At 50.0% G+C, this 18,128-nt stretch overlaps 1 protein-coding gene across 3 annotated transcripts in view; it reads left to right on the forward strand.

Moving 5' to 3' along the window:
* Positions 1-616: 616 nt before the first annotated feature.
* Positions 617-18,128, forward strand: part of Arhgef7 (Rho guanine nucleotide exchange factor 7) — a 129,365-nt gene continuing 111,853 nt past the window's right edge. For all 3 annotated transcript variants that reach the window (XR_011707432.1, XM_027938833.3, XM_071611648.1), the window contains exon 1: positions 617-796. Coding sequence is in view for 2 of the 3 variants with exons in the window: in XM_027938833.3 (XP_027794634.2) it covers positions 632-796 (165 nt within the window). In the remaining variant the exon portion in view is untranslated. The remainder of the gene's footprint in view (positions 797-18,128) is intronic.

An 18,128-nucleotide genomic window follows, 5' to 3' on the forward strand; every position in this document is an offset into this window, starting at 1 on the left:
CTGGTTACAGATTTAATTAGCATTTGGCTCCGTCATTACTGGCTTGCAAGGTAGCGAGACACAAACGTCTGGCTTTCAGTACCGCCCCCACCCCGAAATAAGACTGGCAGAAATAAAAAGAGCATTCTGGGAAGTACTTAATAATGCAAACCTCTTGCTCGGAATATAAACAAAGGGCGCAGAGTCCCTGGCGGGCGCGGCTGCTAGGCGGCGCGGCCGGGCTGCGCAGGTGAGCGTGGGGCGCGCGCAGCCTGCGCCGTGCGCCCGGGCCTGGCGCGGAGCTGCGCGGGGCTGCGCGGGGCGCGCGCGGGCGGGCGGCCGCGTCTTTCTTCTCCCGGCGGTGATGTCATCGGGCGACGGCGGCCGCGGCCGGGGGGCGGCGGCGGGGGCGGCGCCCGGCGCCCGCAGGTTCCTGAGCATCTAATGAAAAGGCACTTGACAGCGGGCCAGGGCGCGCGGAGCGAGCGGAGCCGAGCCGGACCTGCTGGGCCGGCCGAGCCAATCGCCGGCGCCCAGCGCCCCATGGGCGCGGAGGCGGCGGGGGCGGGGGCTGCCGCGGGCCGGGCCGCCGCTCCGAGGTGAACGGCGCGCGCGGGCCCCCTCCCTGCGCCCTGCCCGAGCCGCCGCAGCGATGAATTCCGCCGAGCAGACCGTTACGTGGCTCATCACCCTGGGGGTGCTAGAGTCGCCCAAGAAAACCATCTCCGACCCGGAGGGCTTTTTGCAGGCGTCGCTGAAGGATGGGGTGGTCCTCTGCAGGCTGCTGGAGCGCCTGCTCCCCGGGACCATTGAGAAAGTAAGTGCCCCCAGCCCGGCCGGGCCCGGCCCGCGTCCCCGGCCCCGCGCGGCCCGCGAGGCGCGCAGGAGCACCTGGCGCGTCCCCGGCCCCGCGCGCCCTCCTTTGTGCGCGGACCGGGCGGCGCGGCGGGCGCGGGGACTGGTGGCGGGAGCTCGGGGGGCGCCATTGTGTGCGGGGCGGGCTGGGTCGGGGGAGGGGCCGGCCGCCCGGGGGGACGCGGCGGGGTCGGGGTCGGGGGAAGGAGAGTGCTTTGCCTGCGGAGAAGAGGGGGTTCTGCTCCGCCCTGATGTTGAGTTGCTCCACGGCGCTGGGTGGTCGGCTTTGCTCGCTGGCGGCGACCGGTCACAAAACCTTGTTCCAGTGCGCGCAGCTTCCCGAGATGGCTTTGTTCGAGCGATTTTCGTCGGTGGCATTGCAGGGGGCTCTCGCCCTTCGGTTCAGTGGGCCCGCTGCTGTGCGCGTTTAAAAGGCGCAGCCATCGTCGCCGAGGGCTGGGCTGCGAAGCCACTTACTACTTTCCCCACGGAGGATTCCGCTCGCACCCAGGCCGGCGCGGCGACACGCCGGGATTCAAAGCCCTGCCTTCTCCGGGGCTGGCTTGGAATCCCAGACTCGTCTCGACTTCACGCCGATCCGATCCGATCCGAGCGGACTGCTCCGCTGGTGGTTCCCCTGCGGCTGGAGCGTGAACCTTGACCCGCGTCTGCCAGCGATGAAAGTTTTCATCTCCCTCAAGAGCAGGGAGAGGGGATGGGACCAGCTTCTGAGAACCACGCGCCCAAATACGTCAAAAATACTGAGGTCTTGCCTCTAATTTTTTTTGGCCAAGATACAGTTTTAAAAATAAGATCAACAATTATTTAAAGGGCATTAAAGTATAGAATTTCAAGCATACCATAATTAGAAAGAACTATTGCATTTTTAACGGGATGCATTGACCCCCAGGCAGGATGACAAACAGTTTGTTAAAAGGTTAAGTGATTTGAAAAAGTAATTTTATTCATGTTTGCATGTTATGGTGCTAGATTTAAAATTAGGCCAGAAAACATGTTATTTAACATGAATTTGCTGTGCATACTAGTTTTAGGTATTTTTCTGACTTGGAACATATTTATGAAATCAGAATCTGCATTTTAGAATAAACAACTGTCTTGCATAAAATAGGAATGTTGCTTGTAAGTGAAACTTAAATGATGATTTAAGATGGGCTGAGGAGCGGATGTAACTTTCAAGGCACTCAGAGCACTGTTGTCATCTGGATATTGGTACCTCTGATAATAAAGGACAGATGTTGAAAAGCTAACTTTACCAAAATATGCTGTTCCATTTCTAAAGAGTGAAGCTTTAAGCAACTTCATGAGCTGTGTTGATAAAATGTGGCCCTCAAAGCATGATGTCGTGTGGCATATTCACTGCCTTAATATATTGATTGGCAGACTTCAATAATTTTCTTTTTTAACTTTTGGAAAGATTTTCTTAGAAAAGTGTAGCATTCTTTTCATCTCTAAAACAACAAAGACAGGAATGAATAAAATGTTTAGTTTGAAGCAGCTGGATTGGAACATGGCATATTCTGAAACTACAGTTGCATGGAAATCTCTTAGGTTGAAGCCATTGTTTTGTTCTCGTGAGCCCTGATTGGTTTGTTTTAAACTGACTCTATCACAATGAAAGTTTAACGTAAAGGCACCAATTATGGATAGAGTTACTGGCTCTCTGGTTCAAAGATAGGTTTTGGGAATAAAATATAAGCCATTTTCTGCCTCTGAAGTCTCCCTTTCCTAAGAGTTGCCTTTTTGTGTGCTTACACATGTTTGCACACAACAATATGTGCCACAAAGCACACATGAAGCCGATGGCTTTTACTCGAATGTGGAAATGTGAGTCTGAGGCTGTTTTCCCTTAAACAGGAACAGTTGGCGACTGAATGTCCCCGTGGAATTGGAAGGGGGGCCCCAGTTGCTGGGCAGTGGTGAGCAGCCTGTGACTTCAGTTGTGCAAGCTTACAGCCTAAGGCCAGCCCTGAGCCTGGGAGTAAGCACAGGCTGAAGAGGCTTTCCTTGTGTGCATGTTTCTCCCATTGGTCTTCGTGCTTCAGAGCAGGGGCGGGTGGAGGGGAGAGAGGACATTCACTGGACTCCTGCTCATTTAGAGCCATGGGTTCAGGTTCCCCTGGTGCAGTTCCTCCACTTTTCTTTCAGGGCAGAGTGGAGCCAGAGAGAGAGGGACTTGTAAACGTCCCCTGAGCACTTTGCGTTATTGCCAGCGTGTTCTTCCCAGTGCTCCTGTATGCACTCTTGCCCTTGGGTTTCCCGGCGCCAGGCTGGCTCCCTACACCCTGTTCCGAAACACTGAGGCCAAGATGCCCTGAGCCCGGGCAGCACAGTTCTCACAAGTTCACACCGTGCACATCTCTACATGATCCAGCCCAAGGAGGGGGAACCTCGAGGGGGTCTTTTAGAGGACGGAAGTGACTGGGAGCTTAATAAACACGTTAACGTGACAGTCTAATTCTCCCTCTGAGTGCAGCAGTGGCCACTTCACCACACACAATTCCAGGGATGTGGCTCTTTCTGTGTCCCAGGAGACGAGAGCACAGAAGCTCCGTGGAACCCATGCAGTGTGCTCCCCAGGAGCCCTGGAGCCACCAGTGTTTGGAGGATGTAGTCAGAAGTCAGAGGCCACCCCTGACTGTCCTGGCTGTGCACACCTGTCTCATGGTCTGGCCCCTGGAGGCTGGGGTCCCCTGAAGCGTGGGGGAGGTTCTATCCAGTGGTCTGGGGTGCCTGGGCTTGTGGTCTCCACATTGTCCAAATCCCCCTCTTATAAGGACATGGTCCTGTTGGATCAGGGGCATACTACCTGGTATGACCTTTACTGATCACCTCTGCAGGGACCTCACCTGTTGAGGTACTGGAGTTAGATTTCAACATAAGAATCTTGGGGAACAACTTGACCAACAGGTAGCATAACATATTTGAACCAAATTAACCTGTGAACCACTTACTTGCCTCCCATAATGCTTGGGGGATAAAACCCTAAACGGCAGGTCGAGTCCAGGAGAAAACACAGCTCTGGGAAGGACCACAGTGTGAGCAGGAGGAAGTGGCGAGTCGTGATGCAGGGGATAGACGGGGAGGACGGGGGAAGTTGAGGAGACCGGCATTTGATGAGCAGGTCAGATTTGCATTTTTCCTGATGTGTGGGTTAGAATCTGGTGTTTCCCCAGACCAAGGAGACCTTCCGTGGATGTGTAGAAGCCAGCAGATCTGAGGCAGCACTTTCTCAGTGGACTCAAAACTTAAAATTCTGGAGTGGGTAAGGCTGGGGTGGGAAAAGAAAGGGAAGAATTTAGAAGTGCCCAGGGAAGACCGTGCCTTCTCATGGGCCCTTGGGCCTCCGCAGCATGTGGTCAGTGATGCGTGGGACAGTTGAGGGGTTCCACCAGAACAGGTCATGTGGGAAGGCTATGCCTGATGTCTGTTCATAAAGATGCATTGATTGACTGATAAATCACTCATGGAGAAGTTGAGATGCAGACTATCTCTGGACCATTTTTAAGGTCCTTAAAACCCTGCAATCAGGATTCTCAGTTATATCCAGACTCTTCTAATCAACCTACCCTAATGAAGCTCTCAGAATCATTGATTTTGCAACAATACAATAATAAACATTTTTTTCGGGTCCCAGGATTGAATCCAGGGATGCTTTACTACTGAACCACATCTCCAGCCCTTTTTATTTTGAAACAGGGTCTTTTGCTCAGTCGCTGAGGTCGGCTTTGAACCTGTGATCCTCCTGCCTCGGCTTCCTGAGACTCTGGGATTACAGGCGTGTGCCACTGCACCTGGCTGATAAACATTTGCTTTTGAAGCATGCGACTTCGAAGTCCATCTAGACCCTGAGCCAGTGTGATTCTTGCTTAGGCTTTAGGCCTGGGGAAGAGCGGAGCTGGAGCTGTCTTTGCTGGTTCTCTCAAAATGAAGCACACAGAGTCAAATTCAGTTTAAACCAGGGACCTCAGAAGAGGGCTCCTGAGAGTCAGATTGAAAACGCTATGGTGTTCATGTCGGTGTCTCACATGTGCATGAGCACACACGTGGGTGCACAGATACAGGTATGCAGACAGGTGCATGTGCACGTGTGCAGGGATGCATGCGCACTCACATCCACGCACATGCACACACACCTCTGGGTCCGTGGTTGGTGGCGGGTGTTGCTGGTGGCATGCTGTTTCAGGAGGTGTGTCATTGGGGCAGCGCTCAGCTCCCGGAGCTGAGTCCCAGGTGTGCTCTCCTAGGACCAGGCTCTCATTCTGTTAGCAGAGCTAACCTTGGAATCTGCCTGTTTTCCCTGCTTGCTCTACTCACTTTAATATACTCTTTTAAAGAAAAGAAGAGAGAAGAAACGAAACGAAACTCGCATCTGTCCAGAGTCTCAGGCGCCTTTACAAATTGCTCACCTCCTTTACAGATGCCGTTTCGCAGTGGCAAGCCTGGCTGTGAGTCCCCCACTGCAGCTGGAGGCAGGAGGGTCAAACCCAGGTCTGTGACCTTTCCCCAGATGTCAGACCTGCTCCTGCCACCTGGACTGCATTTAGAGGAAGCTGGTAGTTGGCCCCTAGGATTGCAGCCCACACTGGGAAATAAGACAGGGCAAGCACATGTGGGCACCTTGGACAGATGGAATTAAGGATCAGGTCGTGTGGACCATTCAGCAGGGGTCTCAGGAAGAATGGGCATTGTGGGGCGCCCTCAGGAGGCATGTGCAGGTGGCTACCTGGGAAGCGTGCCCAGCCCCTCCCTGTCAGGAACAGCCCCAAAGGCGCCTGGCAGGGGCTCAGGTTGTCCTGTAGAGAGCTGGCCTCTCCTTGTCCTAGGGGTGCCTCTGGAAACTGCACATGGCCCATGCCTATCCCACCCTGTTCCCTTATTGCAGCCACTGCAGGAAGGGCACCACAGAGGGCAGAGTCCAGCTCTGGGCTGGCGGCCCCCGCCTGACTCTGGCTCCCGGGGCTTTCCTCCTCTTAGTGTTTACTCAGTTTCCATTTGTACCAAGAGGCACACGAACATGTGCATAAATTAAAACTAAAGAGCCATACAGATGTTTCCTCGAATGTGCAGAGGTAACTGATGACTATAAAATATAACAAATGGAACTGCCTGGGGGTGTGTGGAGCTGTGTATTCTTGTCATGGGATGCTTTCAGCTTTTTAGACTGGAATCTCCCGTGAGTTGGAGATCTGCCCCTGGTGTCCCTCACTTCAGGCAGGGGGTGGGAAGGGCACACAGTTCCTTTGGTCACACAACTGTGCCTCATGCAGTTCCAGGGACTGGTGGACCTTAAGCCACAGGTCCCCCTACCTGAAGACCTTGTTCGTCTTCCAGGATTGGATAGACCTGGCTTCACTGCTGCAGTCATTTGCCGTGTGACTTCAAGCAATCTGCCTGCCTTCTCTGAGTCCCAGTTTCCTCCTCTTAGGAGGATATGAATGCTCTCTGCTGATGGGAATGGCCTGTTGGGGCGACAGGGTGTCCCACAGTAAATGAGAAGACCTGCTATTGCTCTTGTTTTATCAATTGACGCTGAGGAACTTTCCACTGGGTTTGGGAAGTGCTGAGCTGTGATTTGAGCCTCAGAGCCACTCAGGTCCAGGAAGGTTGCTTTATTCTCAGAGCAGGTTTTTGTAGCTCCCTCCCCACCACCAGACACCCCTGGTCAGCGCCAGGTCACGGCACAGCTGCAGGGCTTGTGGAGACTGGAAGGGGCCGGAGGGTGGAGCCTGGGCACTCAGGTTTCATCGTACAAGGTTTCATGAAGGTCAAAGGCCAGGAGTGCCGAATGGGAAAGGAGGCCCGGGCAGCGGCCTCCTCAGCAGAGGGCTGCCCCCAGCAACTTCCCCACTTTCCGTGTCACCAGGTGTGCAGAATTGGCTTAGGGGCATCTGTCTCCCAATGCCTTTGTGTTTTCAGTTTTCCTCCTGAACTCCTGACGGTTCTCAGCCCACTTTTGCAGAGTGGTGTGTGTCTGCTGCTGTCTGCAGCTCAAGGACAGTAGGGCTGTGCCAATGGAAGATGTGTAGGATTTGCTTCAAACACACCTTTTTTGGGGGAGGGTACCAGGGATTGAACTCAGGGGCACTAAGCACTGAGCCATATCCCCAGCCCTATTTTGTATTTTATTTAGAGACAGGGTCTCACTGAGTTGCTTAGTGCCTTGCCTTGCCATTGCTGAGGCTGGATTTGAACTTGTGAGCCTCCTGTCTCGGTCTCCCTAGTCGCCTGGCCAGACACCTATTTTAATGCAGTCCAGTGGTGCTTACCTGTCACCCCAGCAGGAGGCTTTATCCTGGAGGACTGTAAGTTGGAGGCCAGCCTGAGCAACTTTGGGAGACCCTGTCTTAAAATCAAGATTAAGATAGAGCTGGGAATGTAGCTCAGTGGCAGAGTGCCCCTGGGTTCAACCCCCAGTACTTCAAGAAAAGAAAAAAGTTCATTTCTATGATCATTGGGTCTGGGGGTTCCTGTTACATGCATGCTGGGGAGGCCACCGTGTGCAGGGAGACGTCACATATGTGCCTGTGTGTGGACTACCTGTCCAGCCACGAGAGGAAGCAGGGCCTTCAGTGTGAAGTGTCTCAGCATGAAGGGACATAGCGGTCACCCAGCCCAGACTCCTGGTGTGCAGAAGGGCTGGCTGAGGCAGCTGCCTTCAGCTGGGCAAGTCCTGCAGTCCAAGTGGTGCTCCAGGACTGTGGAGGGAGACAGCCTCCTGGGATTCAGGGGAAGGAGGGTGGGGTCCAGCACAGAAGCGGCTCAGCTCTCCCGCTGTCCATCGCTGTCCCCATCCAGAGCCTCTCTGCTTCCTTCTTGAATCTGAGCTGGTCTGACCCGGGTGGCAGAAGCGCCCAGGGCTAGTTTCTAGCCCAGCTGTGGGGGCTGAATGGATGAAGGATGAAGGATGAAGCCGGTGCCTAGAAGCTGTCTGAGGGGCCCGACGGAGGAGAGCTGGGTCCTGGAGAGGCCGTCCCGGTCCAGTTGCGCCAGCCAGCCTGGGGCTGGGCTGTGCTTAGTGGTAGAGTGTTCCCCCTCCCAAAACCTATTTTTCTGACTTCTAAATCTTCTAAACTTTCCACTGAATTTTTTTGTTTTGTCTCTACTTTGACTATTATTTTTAAATTTTTACCTAGAAATTTAAAAATTTGTTTTTAAATATCTGGTTTTCCTTGTTTCTTAATATCTGGTTTCTTTTTCTCCCTCTCTTCCTTCCTTTCCCTCTCTCTCTGTACCCTCCAATTCTTTTTTAAGACTATTCTTTAGTTATAGATGGACACAGTACCTTTATTTTGTTGTTCTTTATGTGGGCTGAGGATCAAACCCAGGGCCTCCCTGGGCTGGGAATGCTCTGCCCCTGAGCTGCAGCCCCAGCTGGTCTCCCTGTCAGTTCTGGAACCATCTTGGAGCTCGTCCCAGGTGTGCATCAAGGGCTGCCTGGCTGTCTCTTGGAATTTGGTTTCCACATTGGAGACTGCTTAGATCACTGGTGATGGGTGAAGAGCAAGCCACATGCCCGCTGGCAGGGCTGGGAGGCTTGTGCCTGTGGGGTGGTCACCCTGAGGTCCCTGGCAAGGACTGCAGGCCCTCAGGGAGACCCACCTTGCCGTGGCCTTCCTCCACGCCCTCTCCCAAGTCTTGGGCCTCCTTGGTTCACTTTTCCCCCTAGAATAAGTCTCAGACTCCTGCCTGGATAGCTGCAGGTGGCCAGGAGGGCTGGGTGGGTGGCCCAGGCCTCTACGTCCTGACCTCAGGTGGCACGGCTGGTGCTGCTGAAGGGGCTGCTGGTATTCCTTCTCCTGGTGTCTTGGAGGAATCCTCCTAGAGCCGTGAGATGATCCTGCGGTCCCACAGGGTAGGTCATCTACAGCCGGCTCTCCTTGCTGCTTGGTGTGGTACACGGAGCTTTATTATCACACTCGGAGCAGTTTTCTTTTTAAGGGGCTGATAATATTCCCCTCTTTGCTCTGAAGAAGCTGTATGTTACTTCAGATCCCGAGAAAAGCATATGTAAACGCAGTTGGGGCTTCCAGTTTACACTGAACTGCTTAAGTCTAAAATGGGAGTCCACAGTCCCAAGTTGGTTTTGATTTTTCATAGCTTCTTGTGATGAAGTCTGTTTCTGACAGGATGTCTTCTATTTTGTTTTGTACACGCCTTTTTCAAAAGGGCCTAGTTTTAGCTGATTTGTAAATACTGAGGACTGCGATGGCCCTTTTCCCTCAGTTCCAAGGGTCTCACCACTAAGTCCCTGTGCCAGGGACGTTCCACCAGTTTCCTGTCCTTGATAGAGTTCAAGTTCATAAGTGGCATTAAGTTTCCATTTATAGCTAGCAAAGTTTCAGAAGTTTTTGGTTAGAAAGACAGATTTTCTGGAAAAGTCAATTGCTTTCTGAACACATGCCAAAAGATTTATGACTTTAACACTCAACTTAAGGGAGAACGTTATAGTGATTTTGACAGAAAATTAGGAGTTTCTGGAGAATGTTTCTGGCTCTGACTGCCTCTGTTGTGGGCTCTTCAGGAGGAACCGAGGCTGCCTGAGCAGCCAGCTTCCCTCCAGCCTTCCCAGAGTTTTCTTGAGCAGTCTCTCTCTGGCTTTCCTGTGTGCTGGAGAAATCACCTTATTTAAGATCTGTGATTATATAACTAATCCCACGACACACTGGTGCTGGTAGCTGATTTCTCCTAGCGGAAATGAATTTTGTGGTTACATTTATTCCTATTTTACATGTATTTTTGTTTCTTTTGAAAACAGGCTCTATTAATAGCATGTGGTTGAATTGTTTACAGACTTGTGTCGAAGGTTAAGCTTCCAGAAAGCACCACAGAGGCCACATTGTTAAGGGCAGGAGACTTCGGGCTTTGTCAGCCACGGTTCCTTCAGGGCACCCCTGACAAGCACATCCCGTGGCCATGCTGTGCAGCTCTCCAGGCTGGCTCTTGAGGGGCAGCAGCAAGCACGGCTCTGCTCGTGGCCTGCGAGCTTCCAGGTGTACTGGGGGAGTGAGGCCCTGCTCACCTCACCTAGGCCAGTCTTCAGTCATCTGTTGGGGAGCTTCCACCTCAGGAAACAAGAAGAACGTGGGCAAATTAGACCCAGAGGAAGAAGCAAGCACAGTAAGGAATGGAAAGGGAGTCCATGAAACAAGGAGAACATTCCTAAGAAAAATCCATGAAATCAAAAGCTGGATCTCTGAGAGAATCAGTAAAAACGATAAGCCTCTAGTGGGACTGATGGGAAAGGAGGAGACAGACCACCGACATGGGGTGGCTGCAGATTCTGCAGGCTGCATAAAAAGGGTGCTTTTCTATGTAGCAGTGAACTCTGTGGTGTAGATGAAATGGACAAGTTCCTTGGAAAACTCAAACCACCAAAGCTCACTCAAGAAGAAATGGGTAACTTGAATAGTCCTGTCTATTACAGAAATCACATTTATAGGTAAAAACCTTCTCATAAAGAAAATTCTAGGCAGGATAGCTTCCCTGCTGAATTCTGCTATACATTTAGGGAAAAAATAATGGCAGTTCAACAAACTTTTCTAAAAAATTGGACTTGGAGAATACTTCTCAACTTGTTAAATGAAGTCTGCCTTCCCCTGATTTAAAACAAAACAAAACAAAACAAAAACAACCCCGGAGCTGGGGATGTAGCTCATTTGGCGGAGTGCTTGCATTGCATGCACAAGGCCCTGGGTTGATCCCCAGCATCCCCCGCCTCCAATAAAAACCCTGGTAAAGACATTGTAAGAAAAATATCATAAACCAGTAATTTCATGAATATAGATCTAAAACTTAATTAGCCTATCAAATTCAGCATTATATGAAAAGGGTAATACATCATAACCTAGAGGGATTGACCTTAGGACAGCAAAGTTGGTTTCTCTTTTGAAAATCATTCAATACAATTTATGATATTAATAGGCTAAAAGAGGAAAACTACAGGATTATTTCAATAGATGAGGGAAAAGCACTTGATAAAACCCAATATCTATTCCTGGTGAAGGGGGCAGCACTCCAGATGTGGAAGACGGAGCATTTCCCTGAGACGGGCAACAAAACTGGGATGTCCAACCTTGCACTGGATACCTGAGGAAAGAGAAGAGGAAATCAAAGGCGTCCGGGTTGGAAAGGAACCCACAACCTGTCCTTGCACTGTGCAGAAAATTGGATGGAATCCGCAAAGTAGACACAGGAACCACTAAGTGAGTTCAGCAAGGTTGAAGTACATAAGATTAATATACAAAAATCAATTGTGATGTGTGGAAAGAAAAAAGGAAAAAAAGCAAGTATATTTTTATATATAGCAAAATGATCAGAAATTGAAATAAAATACATTTGCAATAGCAAAAGAAAAAGGAGAAAAGAGAAATGATTGAGGATAAATCTAACAACAATAAGAAAGATGTGTGCTCTCTAAAAGCCCAATGCTGATGGGTGACATGGAAGAGGACCTGAGGCTTGAGTCAGAAGTCTCTCTGGTGCTAAGATGCTGGTTCTCCCACACTGATCCACAGCTCCAACAGGATCAGGACCAAAATCCCAGCATTTTTTTGGCCAGACCTTGGCAAATGATTTTCTTATCTTTTTTTTTTTTTTGTACCAGGGATTGAACCCAGGGGTGCTTAACCACTGAGCCATGTCTCCAGTCCTTTTTTTAAAATTTTATTTTGAGACAGGATCTTGATAAGTTGCTGAGGCTGGCTTTGAACTTGAGATCCTCTTGCCTCAGCCTCGTGAGCTGCTGGGATTATAGGCATGCATCATTGCACCTGCTTTAACAAATAATTCTAAATATATATGAAGATGCAAAGGACCTGGGATAGCCACAAGAACTGAGAGAAGGAAGAAGGTTGGAGGATATGGTTTCCAGGAATTTTGAGGCACTGTCCAAAAGACACAGCAATAAATATACAGGACAGAATGGAGTGCAAAAATAGACCCACAAAAGACACCTGACTTTCAGCAAAGGTGCAGAGGCAATTTACTGTTGAAAGCACGCTGTCTTCAGTGACAGTGCCAGAATGATTAGAAACCATTATTTTAATGAACTCCAGGCTAGGTGTCCCCAGCATACAAAAGTTAATTTGAAATGAATCATAGATCTAGATGTAAAGCCTAAACCATAAACAACCAGAAGAAAACACAAGAGCAAACATTTGTAACTTCGGCAAGGTAAGATTTCTTAGATATGACACCAAAAACATGATCTCTAAAAGAGTTGATGAATTGGACTTAGTCAAAAGGAAAGACTTCTGTTCTTTGAAAGATACTGTTAAGAGAATGAAAAGACAAAACATAGATTGGGAGAAAATATTTGCAGATCATATGTGTGTTTAAGAACTTGTATCCAGAATACATGAAGAACTCCTAGACCTCAATAAGGAAACAAACAATTCAGTTTAAAAAGGAAATAAATGGTCTCGATAGACACTTCACCAAAGAAGATATCAATATGGCAAATAAGCACATGAAAAGAAACTCTGACTCCATTAGTGATAAAGCCCCAATGAGGTAGGGCTGCACACTATATATCTGTTATCACAACTGCTGGGAAGAGTGATCATGTCAAGTGTGGGCAAGGGCAGGAAGGAGCTGGACTCTCACGGCTGGTGGCAATGTAAAATCAGACAACACTTCAGAATACAGGTCATGAGTTTCTTAAAACACTAAACGTACACCTAACATATGTTTTAGCCATTACACTTCTAGTTATCTGCCCAAGAAAATGGTGTCTCCATATTGAGTCTTTCACAAATGTTCACAGCAGTTTTATTTTTAATACCCACAAAGAAGATATAAGCAAATGTTTCTAGCTGGTGAATTTCAAATTGTGGTATATCTTTACTATAGATGAGAGAATAGCCCAGAGCATGGTTGAGCCTCAACATTGTGCTGACAGAAACTAGAGCAGAGTACACACCGTGTGGTTCTACTGATGTGGGCTTCCAGAAGATACACGGTATCTCAGTGACAGTGGGCCGAACCTTGCTTGGGGACCTGGGATGGAGGAGGTGATTGCGAAGCCAGGGGCAGATGTGGTCACGGGTTTCGTGAGGGTGCACCCATGTTGGTGCTCGTAGACTGCACCTTTGAAAGACCACAGGCCACTGTGTGTTGGGGTGCCTCAGTCTGGGGCTTGTCAGTTTTGCCCTGTCATATGATTGTTTTTGTTGGTGTATGGGTTTTAACTCATCTTACAGGCTGTCTTCTACTTTTGAACCTAATCATGATTCTAGAAAACATGTGTAGTGTACTTACATTTTATGGGGAAAGGGATTTATTGCCAGAGACTCATCTTTTTAATCTGTTCATTTATTTATTTTCTCCTCAAATCTTGATTGGGTGTTCACTGTATTCAAGAATCATGCAAGGCCTTGGAGATTTATGACTTGCAAAAGTAACCCAATGGTGGAGGAGAGTAACGTCAAAGAAATGACACGAGTGGCTATGTAGCGAGTGAGACGTGCTCTGAAGGCGAGAGATGGATTTCCATACGTAGAGCAGAGGGACCTGCTAACCTTGGCAGATGGGGCAGGGATGGTGTAGGGCAGGCTCCTGTCATGCAGTGGCACTGGAGTCGAGCTCTGGAGGATGGGGGTCTATAATGGAGGAGGGGTGTCCTGGCTTGGGGGGTCCCTGGTGCATTGGGAGTGCCCTGGAGAGGCCTAGATGGCCTTGGACGGAACAAGGATGCCAGGAGAGATGGCGGGGCCAGGCAGCAGAGGGCCTAGTGGGCCAGTTGTGCTTTCCCAGGGTTTTAAGGAGGGAATAATATGATCAGCTGCATGTTTAGAAAACAACATGTAGAAAATTGTATGGGATTGTCTGCAGAGAGCTGTTGAGACCTGGGGTTAGGGTGGAGCAGGTATGCCAAAGAGATGATGATAGAATTGAGAGGGGTTCCAGGAACCAAGTTCACAGGGCTTGTGGTGGGTTGACTTGGGAAAGGCCTTTGGAGCCACCCCCAAGTCTCTGACTGCACAGCAGGAGAGGCGCAGGGTCACCTCTGAGCGAATCCTGCATGTGGCCTGGGCTAGTGCATGGAGATCGTGAATGGGTTCCATGACTTGGAGCGTGGTTGTGTGGAGCTTTGAGAGCCTGGAGGACACCTGGACTATATTATAAACCGGGGAATCACAGTGCAGAGCTGTGACCTGAAGCTGTAGGAGTGCTGAGATTTCTCACCAGGAGTTGTGGTGCTACTGTGCGAAGGTCAGAGTCAGCTGGGGGAACTTGGAAATGAATAACCTAGCAGTGCCCACGGTCCCAGGAGACTTAAGAGGGGTGGCCGATGGGCTTAGTTAGTAGAGGGCACCATGACAGGAGGTGGGGAGGAGGTTGACTGGTGTGCTGCCAGAGTCTGAGTGTGTGCCACTGAAGACCTGCCAGTGCTGGCTGAGCTGGGGGGAGGGAAGGCCCACTCATGATTGGTCTAGGGCAGTGGGCACAGCTGGACGGGCCTGGGAAAACCTGGATATAGGGCCACCCTCATTACTGGTCACCTCCGTCAGGGCCCATGAGTTAGTACAGAAGAGAGGGTCTCTGGAAAGGGAGAGATTTGAGCTTGCAGGTTTGTGGGGACTGGAAAGTGCTGGAAACAGAGCTGTGGGGTGAGACAGCGGCTGAGCCCACAGATGAAGCTGAGGCTAGGCGCATGAAAACCCGGCACAGGTGTGTGGAGGAGCAGCAATGGGTGAGCAACTTCACTGTAACCTTTGTTAAGAGGATGTGGATGTCAGGCATGCTTTTCTGGATAAAGGAGACTCTAGAAAACTGTCCTTTCCACTAGTTTCAGGGAAATATGCCTAGCATATTTTTGTTCATTCCCCATGTTTTGAAATGTGCTTCTTTCCTTCTCAGTGGATGAGTCCATTGGTTTGGGTTAAATAAGTGTTGTACTGAGCACGAGAAGCCATCACCCTAAGAACTTCTGAGACCTTCATCCTTATCTTTTGAATGCATTAATGCTGGGTGTTTCATCTTTCCCCTTTGGCTTATCTGACAATCAGCGGGATTTTAGGTAAGGATGGTGACATTGCCAAAAACTAACTGCTCTCTGTGTATTTCTGCCTTGCATTGGTGGCTGTTCAATTTGAGCATGTGCAGATACAGAGCTGGTCTCCACCCTCAGAGCTGCTAAGCTAGGGTGGAGAAGCTGTATCCCTCTGAGGTATGAGGGACTGCTGATGCTGCTGGTCCAGGGGACCAAAATTGAGAACCATGACCCAGACCACTGTGAGTCACCTGGCAGTACTGCAGGTGGGGCCCAGCTGTGTTCCCAGGGGATCTTCCACAGGTGGCCCTTACATCTGGTGCGTTTCCCAGCCAGTGCCTTCTCACTTCAGGCAGTACAGCACCTGAGATCTGCCTCCCTGTGGGTCTGCAGTATTCAAACATGGTGCAGAAAGACTGGAGAAAAAAGTCCCACTTAAGTTGGAAGGGGACTCGGAATTTACCTGAAAAGTTGGGATCCCCATCTGCACAGAAGTTTTCTTCTAAAACGGAAGAGAAACATGATCTTTGTTGAGAGACCAAGCTCAGGAGGTTTGGGCAAGGTCTGGTGAAATGAGGCTTAGCTAGAGGCGTCAAGGCACTTGAAACACTCGGGTCAGGGCTAGGAGCAGCTGCGGGAATGAGGTGGACCCTGAGCTACTGTAGGTGTCTTTAATACTGGGGTTTTCCAGGAAAGTGTATGGCTTAACCCTGTGACTTGGCTATGGGGTCTGGGAGCAGCCCCAGGGAGGAACCTCAGGGAAGAGTCCTCAGGGGCAGCCCCAAGGAGGAACCCCAGGGAGCAGCCCTGCAGCCAGTTCCTATCATTGCTCCTTAAGGACAGATTTCATTTCATGGTGTTCAGCTGGCTGCCACTCCTGACACTGCCTCTAAGGGATGCAGAGTTCGTCCATCCACCAGGCTACCATGGTTCCCTGAAATCTGAAATAGCCATTGGGATTTGCACTGTCCTTCCAGTCAACCCCAAGACATGCTGTGGAAGTCACTCCAATTGCTGCTTTCTGTTCACTTGCCAATTGAGAATCCATGTTTTACTCATAGTCGGAGAAAACATCGACATTTTTGACAATTTCCAGCCCCAAGACTGGTTGCAGGCGAAAACACTAGATCAGGCAGGGGAAGGCTGGTGGGCACGGGAACTCCCTTGCCAGAGGTCGCTGAGGCCCTGCTAGCCGTGTTTCTCCCCCATGGGTGGTGCTGGAGCTGTCCACAGAGGGGCCCAGCAGGCACCATAACGTGGCTTGGAGAGGGGATGTTGATGCGAACATAGACCCCCCTCAGCAAAGAAACAACGGTAAAGAAGAACCCAGTGGAAGTTATAGAAGTGAAGGACAGAGTCACCCGAGTGACACTCACTGTGTGGGCCAGAAATAGTGGAGAGGACAGAGGAAATGGCATGAATGTGCTCAGCACCAGTGGAGAACTCAGGCCTGAGAAACCTGAGGAAAATGCAGCAAGTTGCTGGGCTGTGCCCTCCCCCGAAGTGCCCTTGGCAGCATGTTTGTCAGCAACGGCATGTATGCCGTGTGGGTCCTGTTCACCACTTCCCTCTGTGTGTCCGTTTCTCCCCCCTTTCTCTGTGCCTGTTTCTTTTTCTGTGTGTCTGTCTCTCCCTAGCTCTTTCTGAATTTCCCGCTGTCTCTCAACTCTGAAATACCAGAATCACATGAGGTCTAGAGCCCCCTTGTGAAACTTAAGAAACAAATATAATGCAGGCTTGTGAACACACAGACATTAGGGATGCCTGCATGAAATGTGAATGACGGAAATGAGCCAGGCTCGAGGGAGCAGGCCAGCTGGTTGTGGAGACCCAGCTCAGAGCCAGTGATTTTCCTCAGTGACAGAGATGAGAGCTGTGACCAGAGCTCCTCTGTGCAGCCCTTGATGGCCTGATGCCCTGATGCACACACAGAGAAAGCTGAGCCCTGGCCTTGCAAGTGGGCAGTCCTGGGAGAGCTGGGCAGCAGGTGGGCAGCTGGCCTCTGGCAGGGTGGTATGACGGGGTGTATGTATGTATGTCATGATGGGAAGGGGTTAAGGTCTAAAAGCAAAATGAGTCTTTGATTTCTCCATCATTTTTCTTATAGTGATTGTATTTCCAAGTTTTAGGATAGTCCCGTCTCATGTCTTCCATCCCCAGCAGTGTACAGTCATGTGCTTGCTGTTTTGACCAACAAGACTGCATTCATGACAGTGGTTCCATAAGCGATATCATGGAGTGACATGGTGGCAGTCTTGATTTGTGCAAGTACACTCTGATGTGCACACCATGACAGAATCACTGAGTGACATGTTTCAGGCCATATCCAGTGACTGTATGTCACATTTTGGTTCTAGATGCCACAGCATCAACTTCACTTTTGGTAGGTTTAATCAAGTGATGTATGGTACTTAAGAGTGCCCTAGGCACATGCCCTTACTTTATTGACTCATTGAACAAATAACTCATCAGGAGCCAGATGGGCCATCATGAGATATATTTGTTCAGACCAGTCCTCTGCTTGCAGAGAATAGCTATATGGTGTAGGGGAAAATCCGGTAAATGCATCACTTAGGCACATTGGATAGCATCTTCCCCAGTGGAAGAAAAGCAGCATGGGGTAGGGTCACGAAGCAACTAGGGTGGCATTGCAGCTGTTTGTCAGGTCGTTGGCTTGGGGTTTCTGAGATGTGTCATTTGAACAGAGACTTGATGATGATCACAGCAAAGCGGGGAGAGTGTTTCAGCAGAGGGGATCACTAGTGCAAAGGTCCCGAGGCAGGAGTCACTGGCAAGTCCAGGAAGAGCAGAGCCAGTGTGAGTGAGCAATAGCTGGTAATAGTCAAGGAGGGAGCAAGGGGGTGGGCTGTGTAGGCCACTATAAGGGCTTTTGATTATTATCATGCAGCTTTTTAAAAAGACCCATTTTTGGTTTCTAGAAGCATTGAGCAGAAAAAGAGTCCCCATATTCTCTCCCTCCATCCCCAGCTCTCCTGATTATTAACATCTGGTGTGAATGACATACCTGTTAGAACTGGTGAGTAATACTGACTTATTATCAGCATCTAGTTTTCTGCTGCTACAACAGTACCATGGACTGGTGGAAGGACAAACACTGAAATTTATTTGCTCAGGGTGCTGGAGGCTTGCAAGTCCAAGGTCAAGGGACCACATCTGCTAAGGACCTTCATGCTGCATCACAACATGGCAGAAGGGCAAACACACCCTCAAGAGACAGAGGGCAAATCAGGCCAAATTGATGCTTTTTATTAGGAACCCA

Source organism: Marmota flaviventris, chromosome 4 (assembly GCF_047511675.1).
Source record: "Marmota flaviventris isolate mMarFla1 chromosome 4, mMarFla1.hap1, whole genome shotgun sequence".
Taxonomy (NCBI): Eukaryota; Metazoa; Chordata; class Mammalia; order Rodentia; family Sciuridae; genus Marmota; species Marmota flaviventris.